The 23,079-nt window shown below is 45.2% G+C and overlaps 1 protein-coding gene across 1 annotated transcript; it reads right to left on the bottom strand.

Annotated features, from left to right (window-relative positions):
- Positions 1-4,891: 4,891 nt before the first annotated feature.
- On the bottom strand, positions 4,892-21,611 carry TRAP1 (TNF receptor associated protein 1). The gene is made up of 18 exons (XM_083152981.1): positions 21,437-21,611; positions 20,480-20,653; positions 19,430-19,512; positions 19,040-19,180; positions 17,268-17,339; positions 16,995-17,155; positions 16,729-16,838; positions 16,127-16,200; positions 15,857-16,012; positions 14,614-14,734; positions 14,387-14,456; positions 11,815-11,962; positions 11,102-11,287; positions 10,878-11,016; positions 10,705-10,790; positions 6,071-6,216; positions 5,472-5,544; positions 4,892-5,341 (listed from the first exon to the last, which is right to left on the bottom strand). The coding sequence occupies exons 1-18, from the start codon at positions 21,531-21,533 to the stop codon at positions 5,240-5,242; spliced, it is 2,139 nt and encodes a 712-aa protein (XP_083009107.1). The 5' UTR covers positions 21,534-21,611; the 3' UTR covers positions 4,892-5,239.
- Positions 21,612-23,079: the final 1,468 nt, after the last annotated feature.

The raw sequence follows: 23,079 nt of genomic DNA, 5'->3' as shown, positions 1-23,079 counted from the left end.
TCCGGGCAGAGTCAGCGTAACCAATCTAGACTACCTCATCAGCACGCGCCGTCCGGAGACACTGCTATATATATATATATATATATATATATATATATATATATAATGTGGCAGTAGGTCTGTACTTGTGTCTGGTCACAGGGCCGTGATGCCATCCATTAAAAGTAATGTATATCCATAAATAAATGAGGCGGCACTCACGGGTTTAAAGGTGCAAAAAAATCTTGTATTAAAAGACAGTGAATGGTCACATCAGTTGCCCGACGTTTTGAGGCGCGAAGCCCCTTTTTTTCATTCACACCTTGAAAAAGGGGCTACGCGCCTCGAAACGTCGGGCAACTGATGTGACCATTCACTGTCTTTTAATACAAGATTTTTTTGCACCTTTAAACCCGTGAGTGCCGCCTCATTCACACATATATATATATATATATAATGTACTTTATTTTATATATTTTTTTACTACATTTCTGTTAGAAACTTTTGCCCTAGGGGTGCCATGAAAAAAAGATGTTGACTCTGGGAAACACTGGCTTATTGGCTTCTTTCCAAATTGGTGCTGTTGAAGGACCCAATCGAATAGCTCCAAGCATCGTCCACTGTCAATGTGGATGCACACAGGGACTCCCAAGGCTAAAAACCCAGAATTCCAGGGACCGAAGCTGATCACAAAGGGCCAGCTTATCTGGAGAGCTGCCCTTTGTGATACTAAGGTATATATGTGATTAATAGCAGTGCGATGTATGGAGAGATGTACAGCAGGAGGTTGGCACAGCCGTCGTTTTGAGAGTTATATGATGAAAGGAACAAGGTCCCCCAGCAGCACATGGTATATCAGGAGAGGAGTCATGTGTAGTAAGAGCAGGGATGCAGCATAGATTATATCAGAAGAGCAATGTGTCAGTGAGGACAGTGGCAGTGACATTATGTGAGCAGAGGAAGGGTAGGCAGCAAGCGGTACAGACTGAGTAATACAGAGCCCGTTCCCAGGCAGCACAGAGTATATTAGGATATGAGATATGTGTGATGATTACGACAGAGCTGCATAAGTGCAGTGACACGATGTGAGGTGATAAATGGTGGCAGCATGGATCCTCTGCATTGAGACGCTGCTGTCCGTCTTTAGAACGCTAGCATCCAAAATGCTGGGCACACATATGTATTCCCTCCCAACACATCAACACATACAGACTAAGAGGGGAAAAAAAAATAGTAAAATGTATTGTCACTTTTTTTTTTTAAAGAGACATTTTCCTGCAGGCACCATACCTGTGACATAGATGGGAGCCTAGTGGATACAACCTGGGAACGCAGCGTTAGTAACAGGAACCCTGGCGACTGGGTGCATGTAGCATTGGTAGTGAACCTTGCGTACACAATAAGCATAGGGGTAATGACCTGCTACACAGACTGGAGATCAACGCGGTGCAATCACTCTGGGATAGAAAATAGCCAAGATTGGGATGTGGTCATATAGATCAACACTACAAAAGAACCCCGGAGGACAGGCTATATATACTGCTTATACATCCGTACTGTCCGGACACAGCCGCAATACTCCAGGACTTGTCCGCATTCTAGTGAAATCAGCAGGATGGGTGGTGTGATCATAGCACAGGAACCTTCCTCCTTCCAGTTGTTGTTGAACTACACATCCCAGCATGCCCTGCAACAGGTTTAGCATGGCCAAATATCAAAACTGTAGCGGGGCATGCTGGGATGTGAAGTTGAACAACAACTGAAAGGCCGAAGGTTCCCCATCCCTGTCATACTGGGAAACCTCAATTTGCAGCATTGCATCATCAGGGACAAATTCTCTATTGACCTGCCCTGCCTCCCCCACTCCATACACATCATGAATTTGCATTGCAGTCATTCAGATCCATAGTGCAAGCTAGCAGCATGTCAATAGCCAATGTCCCGAAGAAACCTTATTTAGTCATCCCCTATATGCACCATCATCTGCCTCAACCTTCAGTTCCACTGCTTGCACAATACCAAGGCAAAAACTGTCAGTATTGTGCAAGCAGTGTTATCTGCCACAGTCCTGGTTGCTCACAAGGATTTGCTGCAGTGATTGTGCATCTCAGACTGTGCCATGTACGTATCCCGGCCTCAACAGCTCTCAGCCTCTCTCCCTGACTCCGCACTATACTGGGAACAGATGTTAGGACTAATCCCGCGTGACAGGAGACCAAGGACAGAGTGGAATTATCTCCAGACACAACAACCACAATACGTAGCAGACAACAGCCTGGCGTGTGCTGGCCGCCAGTAATGGGACATGCATGACGCAGGAGACGTGGGGGGGGGGGCACTAGGAGACCACTGTACCACTTAGCTGTGGTCATCTCTGCTAGTTTCTAATTAGAGACGATTCATGTAAGAATGGGGCTGGTGTTGGTTGCAGGGAGATATGGAGCATCTCTGCTGACTAATGTGACTACTGAATATATTAGTAGTTTTATTTGTTCCATTATCTACTTATTGGAACTGGAGGTTCCAGGGGAACATGTGCAAGAGGAGCCGCTATGCTCATTATAAGGTGGCATTGACTTGGTCAGAGCGTTTTCATTCATTCTCCAAAATAAGGGACACAGTCAATGAGATGATATGGGCAGGACGACAACTACCTGTATATAAGCACTTTCATAGCTGGTGAAAAAACTTACTAGACCTGAATTCTTGATTGTACGCCGTGCAGTGATATTATCATATAGTGCTTGTGGCTCAAAAAGCCACCTACCAATATATAACGGGATGTGTTCTGCTACCATCGTGCACAGGAAATAACAGCATATTGGGGGAGGTTGGTACAGTAGCTACACCTCTTGTCAGCTGTCCTAACAATCAGGATACTTTAGTTCAGTTAGTGCCAGTGTATACACTTAGGAGGGGATACTTACTACATTCTGGTGGTCAAAAGACCGATCTTGGCATTTGGATACAAACAATTCCAACAGGGGTTCCATGAGTTAACCCCCCAACCACCTTTACCATTCCTGCTTTCAGCCTTATTCTAACCCTCCACCCGCAGCTTGACCCTAACCCTCCTCACTAGTGCCTAACATTAATCTCCATACCCTGCTGCCTAACCCTCATCCCCAAGTGACTAAACCAACGCCCCCCCCCCCCTTCCTTGCTTGACTCTAACCTGCCTCGGCATAATTAAGTTTGGGATTCTGAAATCAGCATCCTGATCTATTTCCATCGCTGGTGTTCTGGCGGCAGTTTAGATTCCGGCAGCTAGCATCCGGACCACCGGGATTATAACTGCATCCCTTTAGGAATAAACTTTAAAAGCGAGAGGCTAAAGGCAACACTGTCCAGACTGAGCATTACCACAGCACAGAGCAGTGCGGTCAGGGACTTGTCAGTTCGGAGCAGGATAACGGTCAGGCCATCAACACACGAGCATCATACATACAGTACTCTGCAGTGCTCACCAAATAATATGGTATTGAAAAGATATCCATTCACTGGGGTAACACAGTTTACATGTTGTTCCTAATAGAATGAATACATTATATAGATGTGAAAATGTAGCCGGTGTATACAATATAAAATCAGTCATTGTGGTGCTCAGGACCAATGAAACTATCATCCCTGCAAATCCTATCCCTACCATCCAGTGAACGCAGAGGAGCAGCTAGGCACTCGGCGTGAACACATGCTATTACCATGTCCCTCCTCCCACACACACGGTACATGGTACAGTTGAATGGATAAGAGCGTGGTTGCAGGACAGAAAACAGAGAGTTGAAGTAAACGGAGTACAGTCAAAGGAGGTAAAGGTTACAAGTGGAGTACCCCAGGGATCTGTACTTGGACCGCTGCTTTTTAATATCTTTATTGGTGATATTGCAAATGGAATTGAGGGTAAAATGTGCCTTTTTGCAGATGACACAAAGGTATGCAGGTAGACACACCAGGAGGGGTAAAACAAATGATTGAGGATCTAGGCAGATTAGAGAAATGGTCAAGAGCATGGCAACTACAGTTTAATGCCAAAAAATGCAAAATCATGCACTTGGGTCTCAGAAATCCAAAAACTCAATATAGTATAAATGGCACTATAATGGAAACTACTGATAATGAGAGGGATCTAGGTGTCACTATTTCAGGGGACTTAAAAGCAGGTAGGCAATGTAACAAAGCATTGAAGAAGGCAAGTCAGATGCTTGGTTGCATAGGGAGAGGTATCAGCAGTAGAAAGAAAGTAGTAATAATGCCACTGTATAGGTCATTGGTACGACCTCACCTAGAGTATTGTGTTCAGTTCTGGAGGCCATATCTCCAGAAGGATGTAAATACATTAGAGACTGTACAAAGAAGAGCAACTAAAATGGTGCATGGCCTACATCACAAAACGTACCAGGAAAGACTAAAAGATCTTAATATGTATAGTTTAGAGCAGAGAAGGGAAAGGGGGGACGTGATAGAAACTTTCAAATATATCAAGGGCTTTAACAAGGTACAGGTGGGAGACATTCTTCAGAGGAAGAGGAGCAGTAGAACACGAGGACATGCACTGAAACTAGAGGGAGGAAGATTCAGGGGAAATGTGAGGAAGAATTACTTCACAGAAAGAGTAGTAGATAAGTGGAATAGCCTACCATCAGAGGTGGTAGACGCAAATACAGTAGTACAATTTAAACATGCTTGGGATAGGCATATTGGTATCCTTACAAAAAAATAAGGATCAAATATGGTTTGAGGTAACATGTTTAAAAAAGGGGCAGACTAGATGGGCCAAGTGGTTCTTATCTGCCGTCAAATTCTATGAGATTTGTTTTGGGCACAGAGCCAGGGGCTCATGTGCATGTGCCCATTATAGAGATACAGCCGCCCTGGTAGACCAGACTTTAATAAAAACCACAATACAAGAAGATTGTACAAATTCATAGCATCTTATTTTTGTTTACAACTTTAGAATTTCCAACAATGGTTCCGTATCACCTGGCCAAATCACATGCACAGTAACAATCAGTGGCAGACATTAAGCTGCATATGTCCACTGCAAACCCTGGGGAACGTTTGGGACGATAGCGACCTCTGACCAATAAATAGATGCTCTGGACTGTTCCTTTACAATCTGTTTTTTTTTTCCATAGGAAACACGGGGGCTGTGCAAAACTGATACAGACTATCTGGACTTCCATAAACCGGAACCGGGGCAGGAAGAGCGTTCAGTAGTTGATCTTGGCGGATGGCATACGATACAGAATCGTGGGTGGGATCAGTGCTTGTCCAAAGCTTTAGTTAACAATTCATTGAGACGTCCCACCATAGGTCGGGGGTCATCGTTCAGCCCAGCTGCAATCATTGCGTTGTCATAGATCTGCTCAGAGAGGACGGGAGACATATCAGAGGTATAGTACAGGAACCTACTTTCATATAAGCCATTGATATGTATTACATATTGATCACTGACATGATCGAAGTATTTCAGCTTCGGGTTGGTTACTCACCTGTTCCAGAAGTAACTTTGCTAGGTCCTGGTCTGTGTCCTTCAGCTGGCTGAGCTTCTTAATAAGAGGGTGCCTGAAAATCAATAGCAGGAATCGAACATAAGTTAAAGCTGTACGAGTATAATGTCCAGACTACAAAATTATTTATCACATAAAGGTTCAAATAAATGAGCGCGCTGGCAATTAATGTAATTCATTATCTTTTATTTATATGACCCCACGAAATCTCATTAGTGCAGGGCAGGGGACATTAGAAAAGGTATAACCGAGCCCTTAGGAGTTATCAGATTATTTGAGGAAACTGAGAATTCACCTGGTTGCTTTATCGTCACTGTTGCATTTTTACAGGTGCCGGAAGCGTGCCCGTCAGTTGGGTTTCTCCGACATCGGAATCCTGACTTACTTGAGCTATTTTTCCCTTATAGGGGTCCACGACCCCCATAGAGCGAGAATAGAATAGGTGGCTCCGCAGCGTGGTGAGCGTAAAACAAACTGGAAAGGGGCTTCAATGCGCTCCCCCCTGCAGGGATCCTGATGTCGGAGAAACGACCGTCGGAATCTTATACCATACCTGTTTTTACTGCCCATGAGACACTCACCCAGTGTTGATCTCCAGAGTGGGTTGCAAGATCTGTGCCTGCTCCTCAAGAGTTTTAGCGAGCTGCTGTGTGCGCAGGAAGTGACGGGCTGCCCCCATCTCCAGCACAGTAATCATGGCTGGGTGGGTGTCAAGACGTGGTGTAACCTGTACAGAGAACACACACACAGCTCAATTTAAAGTCAGACCAAAATATTTCATTAGAAATCATAATCCTTTAGAGAAACAAAACACCTAGGTTTTTAGAAAAAAACCCATCAGGCGCAAACACTAGTGCGGTCACACTTATGGAATAACGGGATAGTCAGGGAAGAAATGGTTGGCAGCTCCCAATTAGCAAATTGGATACATTTGCAAACTAGATACAGGGGAAGATACGGAACGTGTATTAGTAACTATACACAACCAGAGAGCGCCAAACGATTGGGGATGGTACAAATAATTTTTTATTTTTATATTAAAAGTATATAAAACACCATTATAATAAATCATAAATACATAATAACAGAAATATAAAATTTATAAATGAATGGACATATTTACACTCAACGTGAAATCGTAGCAGCAGCCAATAGTCCCAATTGCGGGTGTGTGCTCTCCTTTGAGCCAAGGTTTCTAATACTGGGTGTCCAGCTTAAAGATGATGATGGATAGCAGCCTGGTTATAAACAATTTGATGCAGTCTGCAGACTGCTCAAGCACCTCTGCCAGCTGACGTCGCCTGTTGACGAACAGCTGATTTGATATTGAGCAGAGAGCGAGCTGTCTGCCTCGGCAACAGCTTAGATGACACACGCTGAATTGCCGGAGACTTTGCGAAGCAAGTAAGACCAGTACACTCACCCAGACTTATGTGATTCTGCCGACGTGCGGCTAGCGTGGTTCGTGCTGTGACGGCTGGGGAGGCTTGATGCTTGAATCAGCTGGTAAGCGAGAGATGGTACGGAAACCTTTGTAAAGGAGCTGCTGAGAAGGATTTCACAGTTGGAGTGAGTTTTGTCTCTGTATCTTGACGCGTTTCTCCGCTGTAGCTGTGTGTAGCGGTTTCTTCAGAAGGGTATAACAGAGATCATGATTGATGGCTTTTTAAAGCACTGCTCTCCAATCGTGCTGAGGCACTCATTAGTGCTGCAAGGTGGTTTATTAACCCTCTATGGTCAAATTTAAGAGGGAAGTGTCCGTTATCCATAGGTGGCTGATTTTATTTGCACAAGGCATTTGGACTACATATCGCATAAAAAAATATATACATATACATGCATAAACAAAATATCAAAATAAACCCCCCAAAAAGAAAAGAAGAAAGAACCCTAAGCGAGGAATGGCATCTAATGTTTTTTTTAAAAAACATAGAAAAAAACATACAAAGCAACTACATTAACTGCTCTAGAAATAGATAGCAAGAAAGACTATTGTTCTCAGTAAAGGGCAAGGTGGCTCAATAGGTAGCTCACCCGTCTGGCAACATGAACCTTCATGCAGCCCCGGTTCGAATCCTACATATTTCCAACATACATTTATATTTTAAAGAAAATTGTAAATATTGTTTGCTATAGCGTTATTTATACCAATATTTAGTTTGAACATAACAACCTTTTGTTAATACACGGTAGTTAGTGATTTTAGTATTACTTTCCATTTATGGAATTAATAATCGATATAGTGAGTTTTTCACTGCTAATAGAGTACAAAAACAGAAAAAATGTTTTTTATGTAAATACATATATGTGACAAATGAGTTATGATAAACAGAGAAATAGATTATATATAAAAACAAATTATATAAAAAGAAATAAAATAATATAATAATATAATAGATGAATGCCAATCAAGTAGGGGGAGGAGCAGGGATTAAATCTTTAGATTTTTAGATGTTATTTAGCTCTATACATTCATTTAAACCAGCTGGATGCAGGCTGTTCAATGCAAATATCCAATAGGCTTCTTTCCTGCACAATTGGTTAAACCTGTCACCTCCCCTTGGTGTGGCTTTGATTGTCTCGATCCCCTGAATGGTTAGACCATCAATGACACCCTGATGTCTATATTTTATGTGTCGTGATAAACTATGTGAGATGGCACATTTGAGCATATTTCTTCTGTGCTCCAGAAATCTCACATTAAGTGAGCGAGTCGTGCGGCCTACATATTGTAAGCCGCATACACAGGTGATCAAATATATAACGTATGTAGACGTACAGTTTATAAAGTTCTCAATTGTGTGTACTGAACCGTTAGTGGAAGAGGAGAATTGTGTACTGTTATTTAGAAATTTGCAGGTTATACATTTAAGTCTTTGACATTTGTAACAGCCTTTCCGGCTATTGAGAGTTGTGAGAATATCTTTAGGGACTGGTAGAAAATGGCTTGGTGCTAAGGAGTTTTTGAGGGTGGTATTTCTTTTGAAGACCACCCTTGGGGTATCTCCCAATGAATGGGCCAAATATTTGTCACTTTTAAGAATTTTAAAGTTATTTTGTATGACCTTTTTTAGCTGTTTTGAGTGGCTATTAAATTTAGAAACAAAAATCGGTGTGAAGTTCTCCAAGAAATCAGAATTTTTTAACTGTTTTTTTGGATGCTGTGACTCGCTCACTTAATGTGAGATTTCTGGAGCACAGAAGAAATATGCTCAAATGTGCCATCTCACATAGTTTATCACGACACATAAAATATAGACATCAGGGTGTCATTGATGGTCTAACCATTCAGGGGATCGAGACAATCAAAGCCACACCAAGGGGAGGTGACAGGTTTAACCAATTGTGCAGGAAAGAAGCCTATTGGATATTTGCATTGAACAGCCTGCATCCAGCTGGTTTAAATGAATGTATAGAGCTAAATAACATCTAAAAATCTAAAGATTTAATCCCTGCTCCTCCCCCTACTTGATTGGCATTCATCTATTATATTATTATATTATTTTATTTCTTTTTATATAATTTGTTTTTATATATAATCTATTTCTCTGTTTATCATAACTCATTTGTCACATATATGTATTTACATAAAAAACATTTTTTCTGTTTTTGTACTCTATTAGCAGTGAAAAACTCACTATATCGATTATTAATTCCATAAATGGAAAGTAATACTAAAATCACTAACTACCGTGTATTAACAAAAGGTTGTTATGTTCAAACTAAATATTGGTATAAATAACGCTATAGCAAACAATATTTACAATTTTCTTTAAAATATAAATGTATGTTGGAAATATGTAGGATTCGAACCGGGGCTGCATGAAGGTTCATGTTGCCAGACGGGTGAGCTACCTATTGAGCCACCTTGCCCTTTACTGAGAACAATAGTCTTTCTTGCTATCTATTTCTAGAGCAGTTAATGTAGTTGCTTTGTATGTTTTTTTCTATGTTTTTTAAAAAAAACATTAGATGCCATTCCTCGCTTAGGGTTCTTTCTTCTTTTCTTTTTGGGGGGTTTATTTTGATATTTTGTTTATGCATGTATATGTATATATTTTTTTATGCGATATGTAGTCCAAATGCCTTGTGCAAATAAAATCAGCCACCTATGGATAACGGACACTTCCCTCTTAAATTTGACCATAGAGGGTTAATAAACCACCTTGCAGCACTAATGAGTGCCTCAGCACGATTGGAGAGCAGTGCTTTAAAAAGCCATCAATCATGATCTCTGTTATACCCTTCTGAAGAAACCGCTACACACAGCTACAGCGGAGAAACGCGTCAAGATACAGAGACAAAACTCACTCCAACTGTGAAATCCTTCTCAGCAGCTCCTTTACAAAGGTTTCCGTACCATCTCTCGCTTACCAGCTGATTCAAGCATCAAGCCTCCCCAGCCGTCACAGCACGAACCACGCTAGCCGCACGTCGGCAGAATCACATAAGTCTGGGTGAGTGTACTGGTCTTACTTGCTTCGCAAAGTCTCCGGCAATTCAGCGTGTGTCATCTAAGCTGTTGCCGAGGCAGACAGCTCGCTCTCTGCTCAATATCAAATCAGCTGTTCGTCAACAGGCGACGTCAGCTGGCAGAGGTGCTTGAGCAGTCTGCAGACTGCATCAAATTGTTTATAACCAGGCTGCTATCCATCATCATCTTTAAGCTGGACACCCAGTATTAGAAACCTTGGCTCAAAGGAGAGCACACACCCGCAATTGGGACTATTGGCTGCTGCTACGATTTCACGTTGAGTGTAAATATGTCCATTCATTTATAAATTTTATATTTCTGTTATTATGTATTTATGATTTATTATAATGGTGTTTTATATACTTTTAATATAAAAATAAAAAATTATTTGTACCATCCCCAATCGTTTGGCGCTCTCTGGTTGTGTATAGTTACTAATACACGTTCCGTATCTTCTCCTTTAGAGAAAGTAAAGTAAAACGAAAATATACGGTAATAGAAGGCCCAGCAGCCCAACAGAGACGCCTGGGCTCCAACAGGCCCCTTGGAGCCCAACTCCACCCCTCTATACCCCACCTGGCTTCAGTTTAGTTTCACTGAAGTCAGGTTTGGTATAGAGGGGAAGGAGCCAAGTTCAAATCATTTATGGTTTAAAGCACCAGGGTCCATACACCACTATCTATAACCCAGTGTGACTCCAGTGTCTCTAAGTGAAAGAAGCCAAGAGGTAGCGGTTTGTACCTTGATATTAGTCACTCGATTTGCTAAACCATTTCTCATCCAGGCCATCAAATCTTCTGCTTCTTTCTCTGGCAATTTATCGGATGCTGAGGAAGAAGCGACACAACAAATGTAAGTAATGGTCCAAGGTATCTATTCTTCCACAACCTGCAACAGGAGAAAACATGGGCTACCTGGCCGACTGTCCTCAAAATTGTCCTCCTTGTAGTGGTCTACAACGATATCAGTTTCCACCGAAATGAGCTTCTTCTTATCAAACTCCCGCAAGTGCAGCATAGTGAGCTCATCAAACTGCTCATAGCAGAACAGGACCTAGCGGGACACCAAGGAAGATCTGTAATAGCGCAAACAAGAAACAGCAGATCGGGACATAACTGCAACAGTAGGCGCAAACTACCTCTGTGTGCTTCTGCTTCATAGCTTCAAAGTACACGCTGTGTTCTGCAAGGTGCCGGTTGGGTGCACACAAGTAGTAGATGTTGCGTGTTCCTGCTACCATGCGGCTGGCGTAGTCCATCAGGCTGGTCTGCTGACCTATAGGCAGGGCTGAGGATTCAAACCGCAGCAACTTTCCAATGTCCTCCTGAAAGAGGCAGCATGGAAATGGGTCAGACAGGAGTAATCGAATACAGATCCGTATGCAGACTCCACTTCAGGCAAAGATGGCTTCTCGTCTCAATACAGCGCTAAAGCTATGTTTTACTGTAAAGACCTGCCGGCATTGAGACCTCTATGTAATGGACATGAAGACCACAGCAGTAATAAAGGAGGAACTCTGCTGTGTCTCAGGAAGCTAACTGGTTCCACTAAGTAGGGTCGCCACCCATCCCATGGTACCCGACCAAAAAATCCCCAACCATAACCCGGATGTAACAGGGACCCACAGTCAGGAACCCATGTTCTAGAAGACAAGCACTTTTCAGTGTCTAATGGATGAAGAAAAGTCCATGAAGTCAGACTACAAGGAACCATCTCCATATCTGATCCAGCTTTCACTAGGACTTTACAGATTACCAGGAAGAAAGTCTTGCATATAAATCCTGCAGTCTCTGTAACGGAGGCTGAAACTGAATATACAGTCTAGATAATCCCACGTTACTACATCCTCACCTTAACCTCCTGCTCTGCGGTGGTCACTATCCCTTCTCGGATAAAGAGCCCATAGTCCTGGAAGAACTTGCTGTACTTCTCAGGGTCCTTCTTACTCTGGTCAAGGAAGAATTTAATCAGTCGTTGCTGCAGCACATTCCGCAGTTTCCTGAGAGGTGTAAAAGTGGAAGAAAAGGCAAATGTAACCATTGCTAATCCTCAATCCTCTTTCCATTACTTCCTATCAATGTCCTGAGCATTACATTATTGCATGATATTCCTGCCTCCTGTACAAGGATCTTTTATAAGCAGTAAGGGAGACATCTAATACCCAGACACAAGGCCTGGAAACAGTAAGGTTGCTTCTGGATTACTGGTACATTTTGCTATTGGGAGGTAGATAACAGGCTGCTACATGATGGATGGAATTGGGGTGAACAATCATTATTGGAGAACTCTGGCTATGTACATTTAAGTGGAGAAATGTCCAGATAGGTTTCTTAGGTTTATTTATGTGCAGCACTAGAGTCTTGATGTTCCGATACTGGCAGCACCATCTAACCGCGTCCGATTGGCTGTTTGTGTATTGATAGTCCTTCATTCATTACTACTGCAGTTATAGTACATGTGGCTAATGCAAGGAAAATTTCTTTTGGATTTTTAAAGGGAATAATCATTGGATGTGTGAATTTTTGTATCTCGTTGTATTACGCAGGGCTTATGCCATAGGTTCTGTACCGAAGAAACCTGCATGATTCAAAAGAGTTTTTCCATTTAACTAAACTGTCTACGTCAATTTAGAGGTGAACTCACCGAAATCACTTGGTTCTTTCATCTTCACACACACACACATAAGCCCCTCTATGTCAAAAGTCAATTTCACATTTATATATCAAGCCTTAAAAGCAGGAAAATTCGCCCAAAGCAACCAATCAGCTTCTGCCATTTCATAGACTGTGCTAGATAAATGACAGAAGCGGATTGGTTCCTTTGCGCAACATCTCCACCTCATCTCTTGCCAAGGCTTGATACATCGCCCACTTAATACTGAAATGACATTATTCCCTTACAATATAGTGTGTACAAATAGCACATTAAATAGATTTTCTTTCTTTTTAAATAAACACTATCAAGCCGCATCATGGAGTGTATGCACCTTTGTATTATATATACACAAGGCACTGACATACTGCGCTGATTGGGACATAACTTCAGCTACAAGCAACTCCACATAACCACGCGAACATGCCAACAAACAATGCGTTAGTCCCTAAGTGACATTCCCGGGCTTCTCACTGCTTTTCAAGTGTTACGAACTGTCGAACAAGAGACAAACGCCTGTGCGACAGCTCTAAAGGTGCCCATACATGGTGCGATCATTGCATGAGTTTTGCAATTTGCGTGCAATGCTATCCAAAGCTAGTTAAAAATGTATGTGCAGCACATACCTTTGTGAACTGTGCGATGGGATGTGCACGGGAGCACACAACACACCATGTATGGCACCTTAACAGTAATCAGGCAGGGAGGTTCCACAGCACCGTTATGCTGGTGTGTCACCGGCTTTACATCAGCCATGTAATACATTAAAATACCCGGTACTTGTGTACTTTCACGGCTCCCATCGCATGCCATATGTAGTGGCATGCGATGGGATGCAATTTTCCCGTGTTTTTATGCATTTTTGATAAAATCGCATGCGATCTGATGCGATGTCATTTTTCACAGAAATAATGGACATGAGTTGACATCATGTAAAATGCACCCCAAATGTCATTTTTCACACTGTACCACCCCCACTATCAACGCCAACCCGAAGCGTGGCAAGCGCAGCGAGCCCGCGAGGGGCGGCGGTACGCGTCCTACGACCTTTTCATACCCCCACTATCCACGTTGGCGTGGAGTTGAGAATAGAAAGTGTGGCGAGCGCAGCGAGCCACCGAGCCCCGCGAGGGGACGCGGATACCTTCACAGGTATCCGTGTCCCCTCGCGGGCTTCACAGGTATCCGTGTCCGCTCGCCACGCTTCGGGCTCGCCACACTTTCTATTCTCAACTCCACGCCGACGTGGATAGTGGGGGTATGAAAAGGTCGTAGGACGCGTACCGCCGCCCCTCGCGGGCTCGCTGCGCTTGCCACGCTTCGGATTGGCGTTGATAGTGGGGGTGGTACAGTGTGAAAATTACATTTGGGGTGCATTTTACATGATGTCAACTCATGTCCATTATTTCTGTGAAAAATGACATCGCATCGCATCAGATCGCATGCGATCTCATGCAATGCGATTTTTCCCTGTACGATGCACATCGTGGGAGCCGTGAAAGTACACAAGTACCAAATACCCTACTATTGGGGGGGTATTAAAGCTTGGAGATCAAATACCAACCATTCAACTGACTGGTGTGTTATAGGTTGTGTATGAAAAATGACAGCCAGGAGCTGATTGGTTGGTACGTTATTTCTTTCCACGTAATGATGCATCTCCCCCTGTATTTACTATAAACCTTTCCAGTCCCCAATCCAATACAGTTACATAGCTGGCTGTAATATTTTGTAATCATCAGTATAAAGCATGAAATGATCCTATTGTCACCTAATCAGAGCGCTCTCCTGCAGTAACTCGCGGCTCAGATTCAGGGGGATGTCCTCGCTGTCTACAACGCCTATAAACAGAAGAAGAAAGGGAAGCAGATTACCCCACTGTAAACATTAGTTATTACATGTGTATCGCCACGTCCAACCATGGAAGCCAGCCTGCTTTGTGCAATGGCTCATTCTGTCACACACGTGTGCTGGGAAGGGCATAAACCACATGCTCACCTCGCAGGAAGCGCAGCCACTTGGGCAGAATGTCAGCAGCTTTGGTCTGGATGAGGACTTTGCGGCTGTAAAGAGCAACGCTGGACCCCAGCTCCCGGCTCACATCAAACATGGAGGGTTTCTGCATACAGAAAGTTATTGGGAATATTGTACAATCTTAGACATGGTGCTTAATGCTGGACATACACCGGAACAATCTCAGGCCCGAACATACCAATCAGACAGGTCGGGCAATCGATTGGGTGTACATAGTGAGGAATATCGATACGATGTGCGGTCCCGCGGGTCGAGAGGTCACTCCAATGATCATATGTGCTGTACATATGATCAGACGGAATGGCTTGTGGTCGTAAGCAGATCGTATGTGTTTTATAAGTACATACGATCGCTCGTTAGACCGCTTTTGCGACATGCCTATGATCAGGTCGTATGCAGGTTGGTCTGATGTATGGCCAACTTTGGTTTCACTTTCCCATCTGATGTGAAGTGCTCTGTAAAAAGGCCCTTATTCTGATTGAGTCGGACAGCTCCGTGTGTGGTCGGACGGCCGAGGTCTGGTATTTGCGCATGTGCAGAGGCGTATCTGCGCATGTGCGAACACCTCGCACGTCTGAACACGGAGTGAGTTCCATGCAGAAAACGATCCTACGGAACCATCCGAGCAGGGGGTGGAGAGGGGCGTGAAGGGCTGTTTGGGCTCATTACCATATGCGCACGCCCTGCGTTTCATGGGTGTTCCCATGAAAATGCTGGGCGTACGCATATGGTAATGCAGCCATGACGCACGTGTGGGGGGCAGACAACTGACATAGCCGGATGTCAGCTGCCCGCCCATATCCCTGCTTTCATACAGAAAAATGTAAGAGTGGTCTGGAGCACTCTGTGCTGCCTGACTGCTCGGGCCATCATTCGATGGTTGGCGACCATCGGAGGTTCCCACAGATGGAGGAGGTGTTCACATGAAACATCTACTCGCGGTCCGTACGCTCGGTGTCTTACCGCATTCGGACGGTGTGAGCGATCCGTACGGTAAGCGTGGGCTAAGATCACTCGGTTCCTGTCCGAAATACGCATCCGTCAAATTCAACTATAATAAGGGCCAAAGTGTGCAAAGAGAGGGCATCACACTTACACATGGAGGGAATACATAGGAGGATTACACATGCAGGAGGAAAACCGCTGCTTCTCCTGTCATGCATTGTCCTCCCTGGCATGTAGACGTTGTCTCCTGAACAAAACTCACCATCTCCGGCACGTAGAAGATGCTGCGGATATTTACAGGAGCATCTGCCTTGTAGTGTAGAGTGTAGCGCGGTTTGTCGTACGCTTGTGCTATGTACCGGTAGAACTCCTCGTGCTGCCACTCCCCGATCTCCTTGGGATCCATCATCCACAGAGCCTGAAGAAGATGAAGTGGTGTTGTAAGCGGCATAGGAAGTGGAGAAGAGTAACAGGAACTGTGACCACAAAGTAGGGAACAGAAGGACAGGACATCCTGACCATATCATCTTACCTGCAATGTATTAACCCTCTTGCCATTCAAGTACACGGGTGCGCTGACGAAATTGCTGTACTTTGTTACCACCTCTGCAATGTGATAGATATAGGCATAAGAGATCTATACGTTCCAATATTAGGCCAGACCAACCTGTGGCTCTCAAGCTGTTGTGAAACTGCATGTCCCAGCATGCCCTGCCACAGTTCTCCTATAGATCATCTCCGACTTCCTTTCATATTTGTGCAATTTACAGGACAACTCTGCCTCTTGGATTTGGTTGGGGGGCATATAGGACGTGACAATTAGGGCATGCTGGGATGCATAGTTTCATGACAGCTGGAGAGCCACAAGTTGCCCAAACCTATATTAAACAGAGTAACAGTACGTTGTTGCTTGCAGAATGTGCTGGCACTGTATAAATCAGGGCTGGGCAACACCGGCCCTCCAGATGTTGATGAACTACACATCCCAGCATGCCTTGCATCAGTTTCAGCATGGCCACATAGCAAAACTAATGCAAAGCATCCTGGGATGTGTAGTTCATTAACATCTGGAGGGCCGGTGTTGCCCAGCCCTGGTATAAGTGAATGTACATAGTGTAAGTAATAATGACCGACCTCTTACTCTGTCCTCGCTGGCAAACTCTTTACAGTCTTCCTTAAGGTGGATGACTACTTTTGTGCCCGGTCTCACACCGCTGGCCTCTGCCATTTCAAAGACACCGGACCTAATGACAGGCAGCACAAAGCAGTCAGGGGGTATAATACGATCACAGATAAATGGAACATGCAGTAAGTCCAAACACTGGATCTGATAGAGTGGTGGGTGTGACATGTCATTATGCTATAGGCGGTAGACGCTGCTCACTGTATCCTGCACCTACCCATCAGACGTCCAGCAGTACCCAATGCTCTCCGGCTCTGAAGACTGGGAAAAAACCACAACCTTGTCTGCAACCATGAAAGCGGAGTAGAAGCCGACACCAAACTGGCCTATGATCTTCCCAGAGGTGTCTGTCTGGCTCTGCAGGGCATCCAGGAATGCCTACAGAAGAGAATAATGTATATTATACACACACACACACACACACACACACACACACACACACACACGCACTGTACAGCTCCATGTACATGTCTTTGCTGTGGCCTCTTACCTTGGACCCGGAGCGAGCGATGGTTCCCAGGTTAGAGATGAGCTCCTCCTGTGTCATCCCCACGCCAGTGTCCTGTAGGATAGGTCACACATCATGCAGATAAGCACACAGATGACTTTTTGACCTTTCACACATCAATAGGTTACGATCAACTCTATAACAAAAGGCCATTTTTTTATTCCTGTTGATTTGCATGGCGCTAGAGATCCACAGCGCATAATAATACAGGGACATACAAGGCAGATAGAACAAAACACAAACATGCAGGAGGCAGGGACAGCCCTGCTCAGACTAATGAGGGCACAGATGAGACGTTAGGGGCAAGTGTGGCTCAAAGAGAAGACTGAGACAGTGCAGGATGCCAGAGTATGGGTAGGGTAAGTGTGAGGAGGGAATACAGATACTGCCGAACCCAATAAAAAGGTACAGTTTATATAGATGTAGTACAGTGGGGTATAATCAATGCCCCATGGCGAGCAGTGCCTTTTACACGCCGTCACAGCAGTATTCAACTGACCCCCCCCCCCAGGAAGTGTGGAAGCCAGGCGGCGAAGTTGTCAAGAAATTGGGAGATAGGGCCAGGGGGACGGTAGATTGCAGCGACACGGAGGTGGTAGGGGTAGTACAGACGGATGGAGTGAGACTCAAAGGAGGAGAAGAGGAGAGAGGGTTTAGGGCAGGGCTGGGTAATTGCGGCCCTCCAGATGTTGAGGAACTACACATCCCAGCATGCCTTGCATCAGTTTCAGCATGGCCACATAGCAAAACTAATGCAAAGCATCCTGGGATGTGTAGTTCCTCAACATCTGGAGGGCCGCAATTGCCCAGCCCTGGTTTAGGGTGAATGACACTGTAGGTGCAGGAGGCTGAGAGGAGAAAACCCACACTGCCACCTTGGCGACCGTCAGGCCTGGGGGTGTGAGAGAAAGAGAGGCCGCCATGGGAGAGAGAGCAGCTGGAGAGACAGAATCATAGGTGGAGATCCAGGTCTCAGTGATAGCAAGGAGGTAGAATGCGCTAGAGATGAAAAGGTCATGGATGGCAGGGAGTTTGTTGCAGATGGATCTGGCGTTCCATAGTGCACAGGAAAGAGGGAGGGTGGGTTGTGTATTTATGTGGATAAGGTTTTTGGGATCGCAGAAGCAAGGGGGGGTCCTTGGGAGGGTGGGGGAGCGGTAGGAGAAAGTGAAATTGAGAGATTAACAGCCTGAGGACCAGAGGTGAGAGCGTAGATTAGTGAAAGCAGACAGAGAGCAGGGATTTGGGAAGACAGACAGCGTCTGTAGTAGATTGCAAGGAAATGGTAGATAACAGAGTGAGATAGCTTGGAATATGAAAGAGAAGAGAAGGTAACAGGCAATAAACAGCTGTTAGAGAGGAGATAAGTGGGTAAAATCAAGTTGATTGAGTAATCCAATTAAGTATGAAACAACAACAAGCGAGAGGATGAAAGGAACAGAGAAGTAAGGCAAATGTGAGCAGGTGTGAAGAGGGAAACAGAGTGAAATAAATGTATGGCAAAGATAAGGGAAATTAACAGTGAATGAGAAGAAAGCGGCCAACAGAATGTAACAAAATGGGAATGACAGCATGCCGGGCAGACGGCAGCACCGGGCCCGTTTAACCCCGGTGCACTGCACCGTCTGTAGTTCCGCCCCTGGGCCTATTAGTGTACAGCACTGACATGTACAACAGTTACAGCTGTGCTCAAGGCCTACCAGAGAACTGACATGTACGGTGGTAATAGAGGCCTATCACCATGGTCCTAGTACCTGGATGGTGATGGTTCCCTTCTCACTGTCTGTCCGTAAGTGAATCTCCATCTCTGGTAAGACGCTCCCCTGCAACATGAGCTTGTGACGGAGCTTCTCCAGGGCGTCACTACTATTTGAGATGAGTTCCCGGATAAAGACCTGCAGGAGGGAGCAACAGAGTTACGTATCACCAACAGAAGGTTGTTGTCTAGGTGATAACAGTGGTTCCACAATCAAATCAAAACAAATTAAAACATTATTTTCTTTAGAACATTGGAATTTAAGAATTCTGACCAGTCACAGCAATCACCTAGTAATTATTATACTCATGAACATAGAGAATGAAACCCATGTCCGCTGCACTGCAGGGTAACAATGCCAACAATACCATCAGTTAGAAGTATGCACCTCTTTCTCAGAGTATAATGAGCGAGCGACAATGTCCAGAAGCTTCTTGGTTTCAGCTTGAAACTCGTGCTTAGAGGCAGAACCTGCAATACATATGGAAATGTTTACAGTAGCGTTATTAGAGAAGACGACCTGTATTTTGGGTTAGTTCCATTCTAGCATGTCATTTATAGTCATTGAAGAAAAAGTGTTACAAAGTGTGGCACTAGGGGGGAACTTGAGGTTATGGTTAAGGCCCATACACATTGGGCGATTTTAAGCTGAAAGCAGCTCAGTTTTCTCGTTTGAGTGGCTTTCAGTAAAAAAAATAAAAAAAATGTCCAGTGTGTACAGCCTGGCAGTGAGCGCTGATGTCGCTCATCTGCTAGTATTACCAGTGGATGATCGACAAAAAAAAAAAAAAATCACTCAGAAGGAAGAAAATCGCTCAGTGTGTATGCACTGAATGATTTTCAGCCCAGCGATTTTCCCCATACATGATAGGCAAAATCGCTCAGTGTTTATGGACCTTTAGGCACTTAATGGCGGAGATTCTGTTAGGCTGTGGAGGGTAGGGATAGGCACTAACCGAGATTGTTAGGGTTAGAATGCGGGAGGAGGAACGGAGGATGAGGCCATAGGTGGGGGATGTATACTTACCCTGCACCTGTTGGGATTGTGTTAAGCAGGATGCTGTTGTCGGTCTTCTGGCATCCCACCGGCGGTCATACATAGTGAGCCCACTGTGCTATATTATTGCTATTTAAACGCAAATCTAAGTGAACTATATAATATTATATAGTCAGAGTCCACACGCAAATGGCCGACAAGGAATAGGTAGACAGTAGAAAAGGCCATGTACAAAAGGGTCAAATGGTCAACACTATTTTTTTTAGGGAGGTTTTTTTATGGGTGTCTCACCATATCTGAGCCAAATGAGTGGAAAAGGGCCACACTTTGGGCTATCTATTATTCCCAATTGTAGTCCACGTGGTTGGTAAATGATACAAAAAATAGAAAAATTGCATCAACCATTGTACCCATTTTCTAAGCAGATAGTGCTTGGCTCACCTTGCACGCTCTCCGTGTCAGCGATGATGGTGTGCACGACAGGCTCCTCCTCCTTGTTCTCTACTGTCTGTGTTGTGTATCTCCGGCATGATGTGACACTTCTTGGGTTACACTGGTTATACCTGGATGGGAACACAGATAGCCCGGGAGAGGGCTGGTACCCGAAAATATAACCTGGTGGGGGGAAAAAAAAAAATCACATAATTTAATAATATACAGAAATCTATGTCTGGTTTGTGTGCCCAGCGATATCGTTGCCGACATGACCCAGCGGGATGCGGGTATCGGTAAGTGCATACACACCTGCCAATGCCGGCCGTGAGGAGCGTGTGCAGGCCATTGAGGACATTGTTAATGATTTGCGTTAAACAATACAGACGATAATGTTGTTAATGATGGTGAATATTGTTTAAAAAAAAAAAAGTCTACTCACATTGAGGTCATAACACATAACACAGCGGATATGCACATAACAGAGTATTAAGATGAGTACATAATGATGGTTGGACAGGAAGTAGACAATTAGGGATGAATAGTGGCCATTCAGTCTAAATAGTGAATTTTACTTTGTAGCAATACAGAGGTGTGAATTAAAACACATGGTTATTGCACTATTTCTAAAGCTACAGGAATTCCCAGTGTCTGCCACATACTGGACATTAGCACTGGGAGGGCTTTACTATACAAAGAAGGCAGTGGTGTACCAATACCACTATGGTGCAATAGCTGTGACCTTGTTGTGATGAATGCGGGGGGTGGGGGGTCATTCTTATACATGACTCAGGGTGTACATTGTATAAGTTCATTGTGAGTGAGTGTGTATATACATATACACCCCCCCCCCTCCCCCCCGTAATAAAGGACACAGGTATCTATTGGTACCACGTGGGGGATATGTGGCCCCATGAAAGTGACATGTGACGTCAGGACAGCCCGGAGTGACATCTCCAGACTCACCGCTCAGGCTCCTCCCCGACACAGGCGCCGCGGCCCGAGCTCTCGCCAGCAGCACCCGGCTCAGGGCTCCCCTCAGTAGCAGGGACACAGCAGACATGTTGTTCTCTCCTCGCCGGCTCCCGTGTGTAACCAGTGTCTGACGCTCAATCCATGCGCCCCGGCCCAGGTGACGTCAGGAGGGGGTGTGGACAGGCTGCCAATGTCACCCTGCCTGAGTGCATGACCTGCACTGTAGCCAGTGACTGACTGCCAGCCTCACTAATGCTAACAACTCTAGTGGAACTGCAAGTCTCAGCAGACCACAAAAGATTTTGTCATTACATCTGTCATAGGCCTAATACATTCAATCCCAGGTTGAGATATATTTGTTTTATCACTGTCTACAATTATAAAGCGCAACGGAATCTGCTGTGCTATATAACAAACTGTAAATAAGACAGATCATCAGCCTCCTATCAAATAAACTAATGTAAAGATGGCTACACACACTATACTGACATCAAACGCTGCATTCCGGAGCTTGTAGTGTCCGGTCCGGGGGCAGAGGCGTAGGGAGGGCGGAGCCAGGGGAGCACACGCTCCGGGCGCCGAAGGGGTGCAGGGTGGTGTTTTTACTAGAGGGAAGCAGAACCGCTGGCCAGAACCCGCACCTGGAGGTGAGATAGTGTGCTGCTGCCATGATTCACGGAGCCGCATCATGGTGGTAGGAGAGGACGGCGACCCGCTGCTGTCCAGAGCCGCCACACCATAGCGGGGGAGGAGGAGAGAATGAGGACTGACTGCTGCTGCCGATACTCGGAGCCGCACCATAGCTGGGGGGGAGGTGAGAAGGAGAACCGGATGCTCCTGCCAGAGCTGGTCTATAGCAGGGATTAAGAGGGGAGGATGAGGAACGGCTGCCTGGAGCCGTACCATAGGGGGGGGGGGGGATACAGACCTGGTGATGGTGATCATACTCCTTCATTTTGTCTGTGTATCTTAGCCTCCACCCTTCCCTCCATCTATGCTGGTGCCCCCACCCTCCATCCATCTTTCAGTCGGTCCTCCAGTATGGTGTTCTAGTTGGGCTTCCGAACTAAGAAGAGGCTGGCATAAAAACCTGTGCCTCGTGAGACTCCAGCCGGTTTTCAGGCATCTCGTGGATTCCAGCCAGATGTCAGAAAACCGTTGCAGGCTATCTCCCACTCTGGGATCCCCCAGGAGAAGCACTGCCCCATCATTCTGAGGGCTTATCCTCGGGCTTAAATTAGTGGCGTCTGGTGGCCCAAGGACATTGGCCCTTGGCCTTAAAGGACTTTGCGTTCTTGTGAATGACTGTTGCCTGCCCTGAAAACAAAAGGACTGGAACGCAGTACATGGACGTGGAGTAGGAGTGGACAGCAGAAAAGCTGATTTGGATGCAGCCACGTGGCCACGATTGTATCCAATTCCTATCCAAATAAGAGGGAACCCGCAAAGGGGAGAGCCTCTAGAGTTTTCTTGGAATCGGAACCCACCTTCCAAGAACGGAGCCACAGAGACCGCCGTGCCACCACAGCCGAGGCGCGGGAGGTAAGGGCGGCTGCACCCCCCCCCCCCCCCCCCCAAAATAGAGTGCAGCTTGATGCTTTATGTCGATCGTGGCAACATGTCATCTGCATCTC

This window comes from Crinia signifera, chromosome 7 (assembly GCF_055691185.1).
Source record: "Crinia signifera chromosome 7, ASM5569118v1, whole genome shotgun sequence".
Taxonomy (NCBI): Eukaryota; Metazoa; Chordata; class Amphibia; order Anura; family Myobatrachidae; genus Crinia; species Crinia signifera.
This window is presented reverse-complemented; position numbering and strand designations above follow the sequence as displayed.

Bases quoted from the DNA above. Each gene is read 5' to 3' on its own strand.
- TRAP1 (XM_083152981.1), bottom strand. From the start codon at position 21,533: ATGTCTGCTGTGTCCCTGCTACTGAGGGGAGCCCTGAGCCGGGTGCTG. The intron at 17,340-19,039 runs GTACTAGGACCA...CCTATCCTACAG, and splicing joins AGGGAACCATCACCATCCAG to GACACTGGCGTGGGGATGAC. The intron at 14,457-14,613 runs GTGAGCATGTGG...TTCTGTTTATAG, and splicing joins GTGGCTGCGCTTCCTGCGAG to GCGTTGTAGACAGCGAGGAC.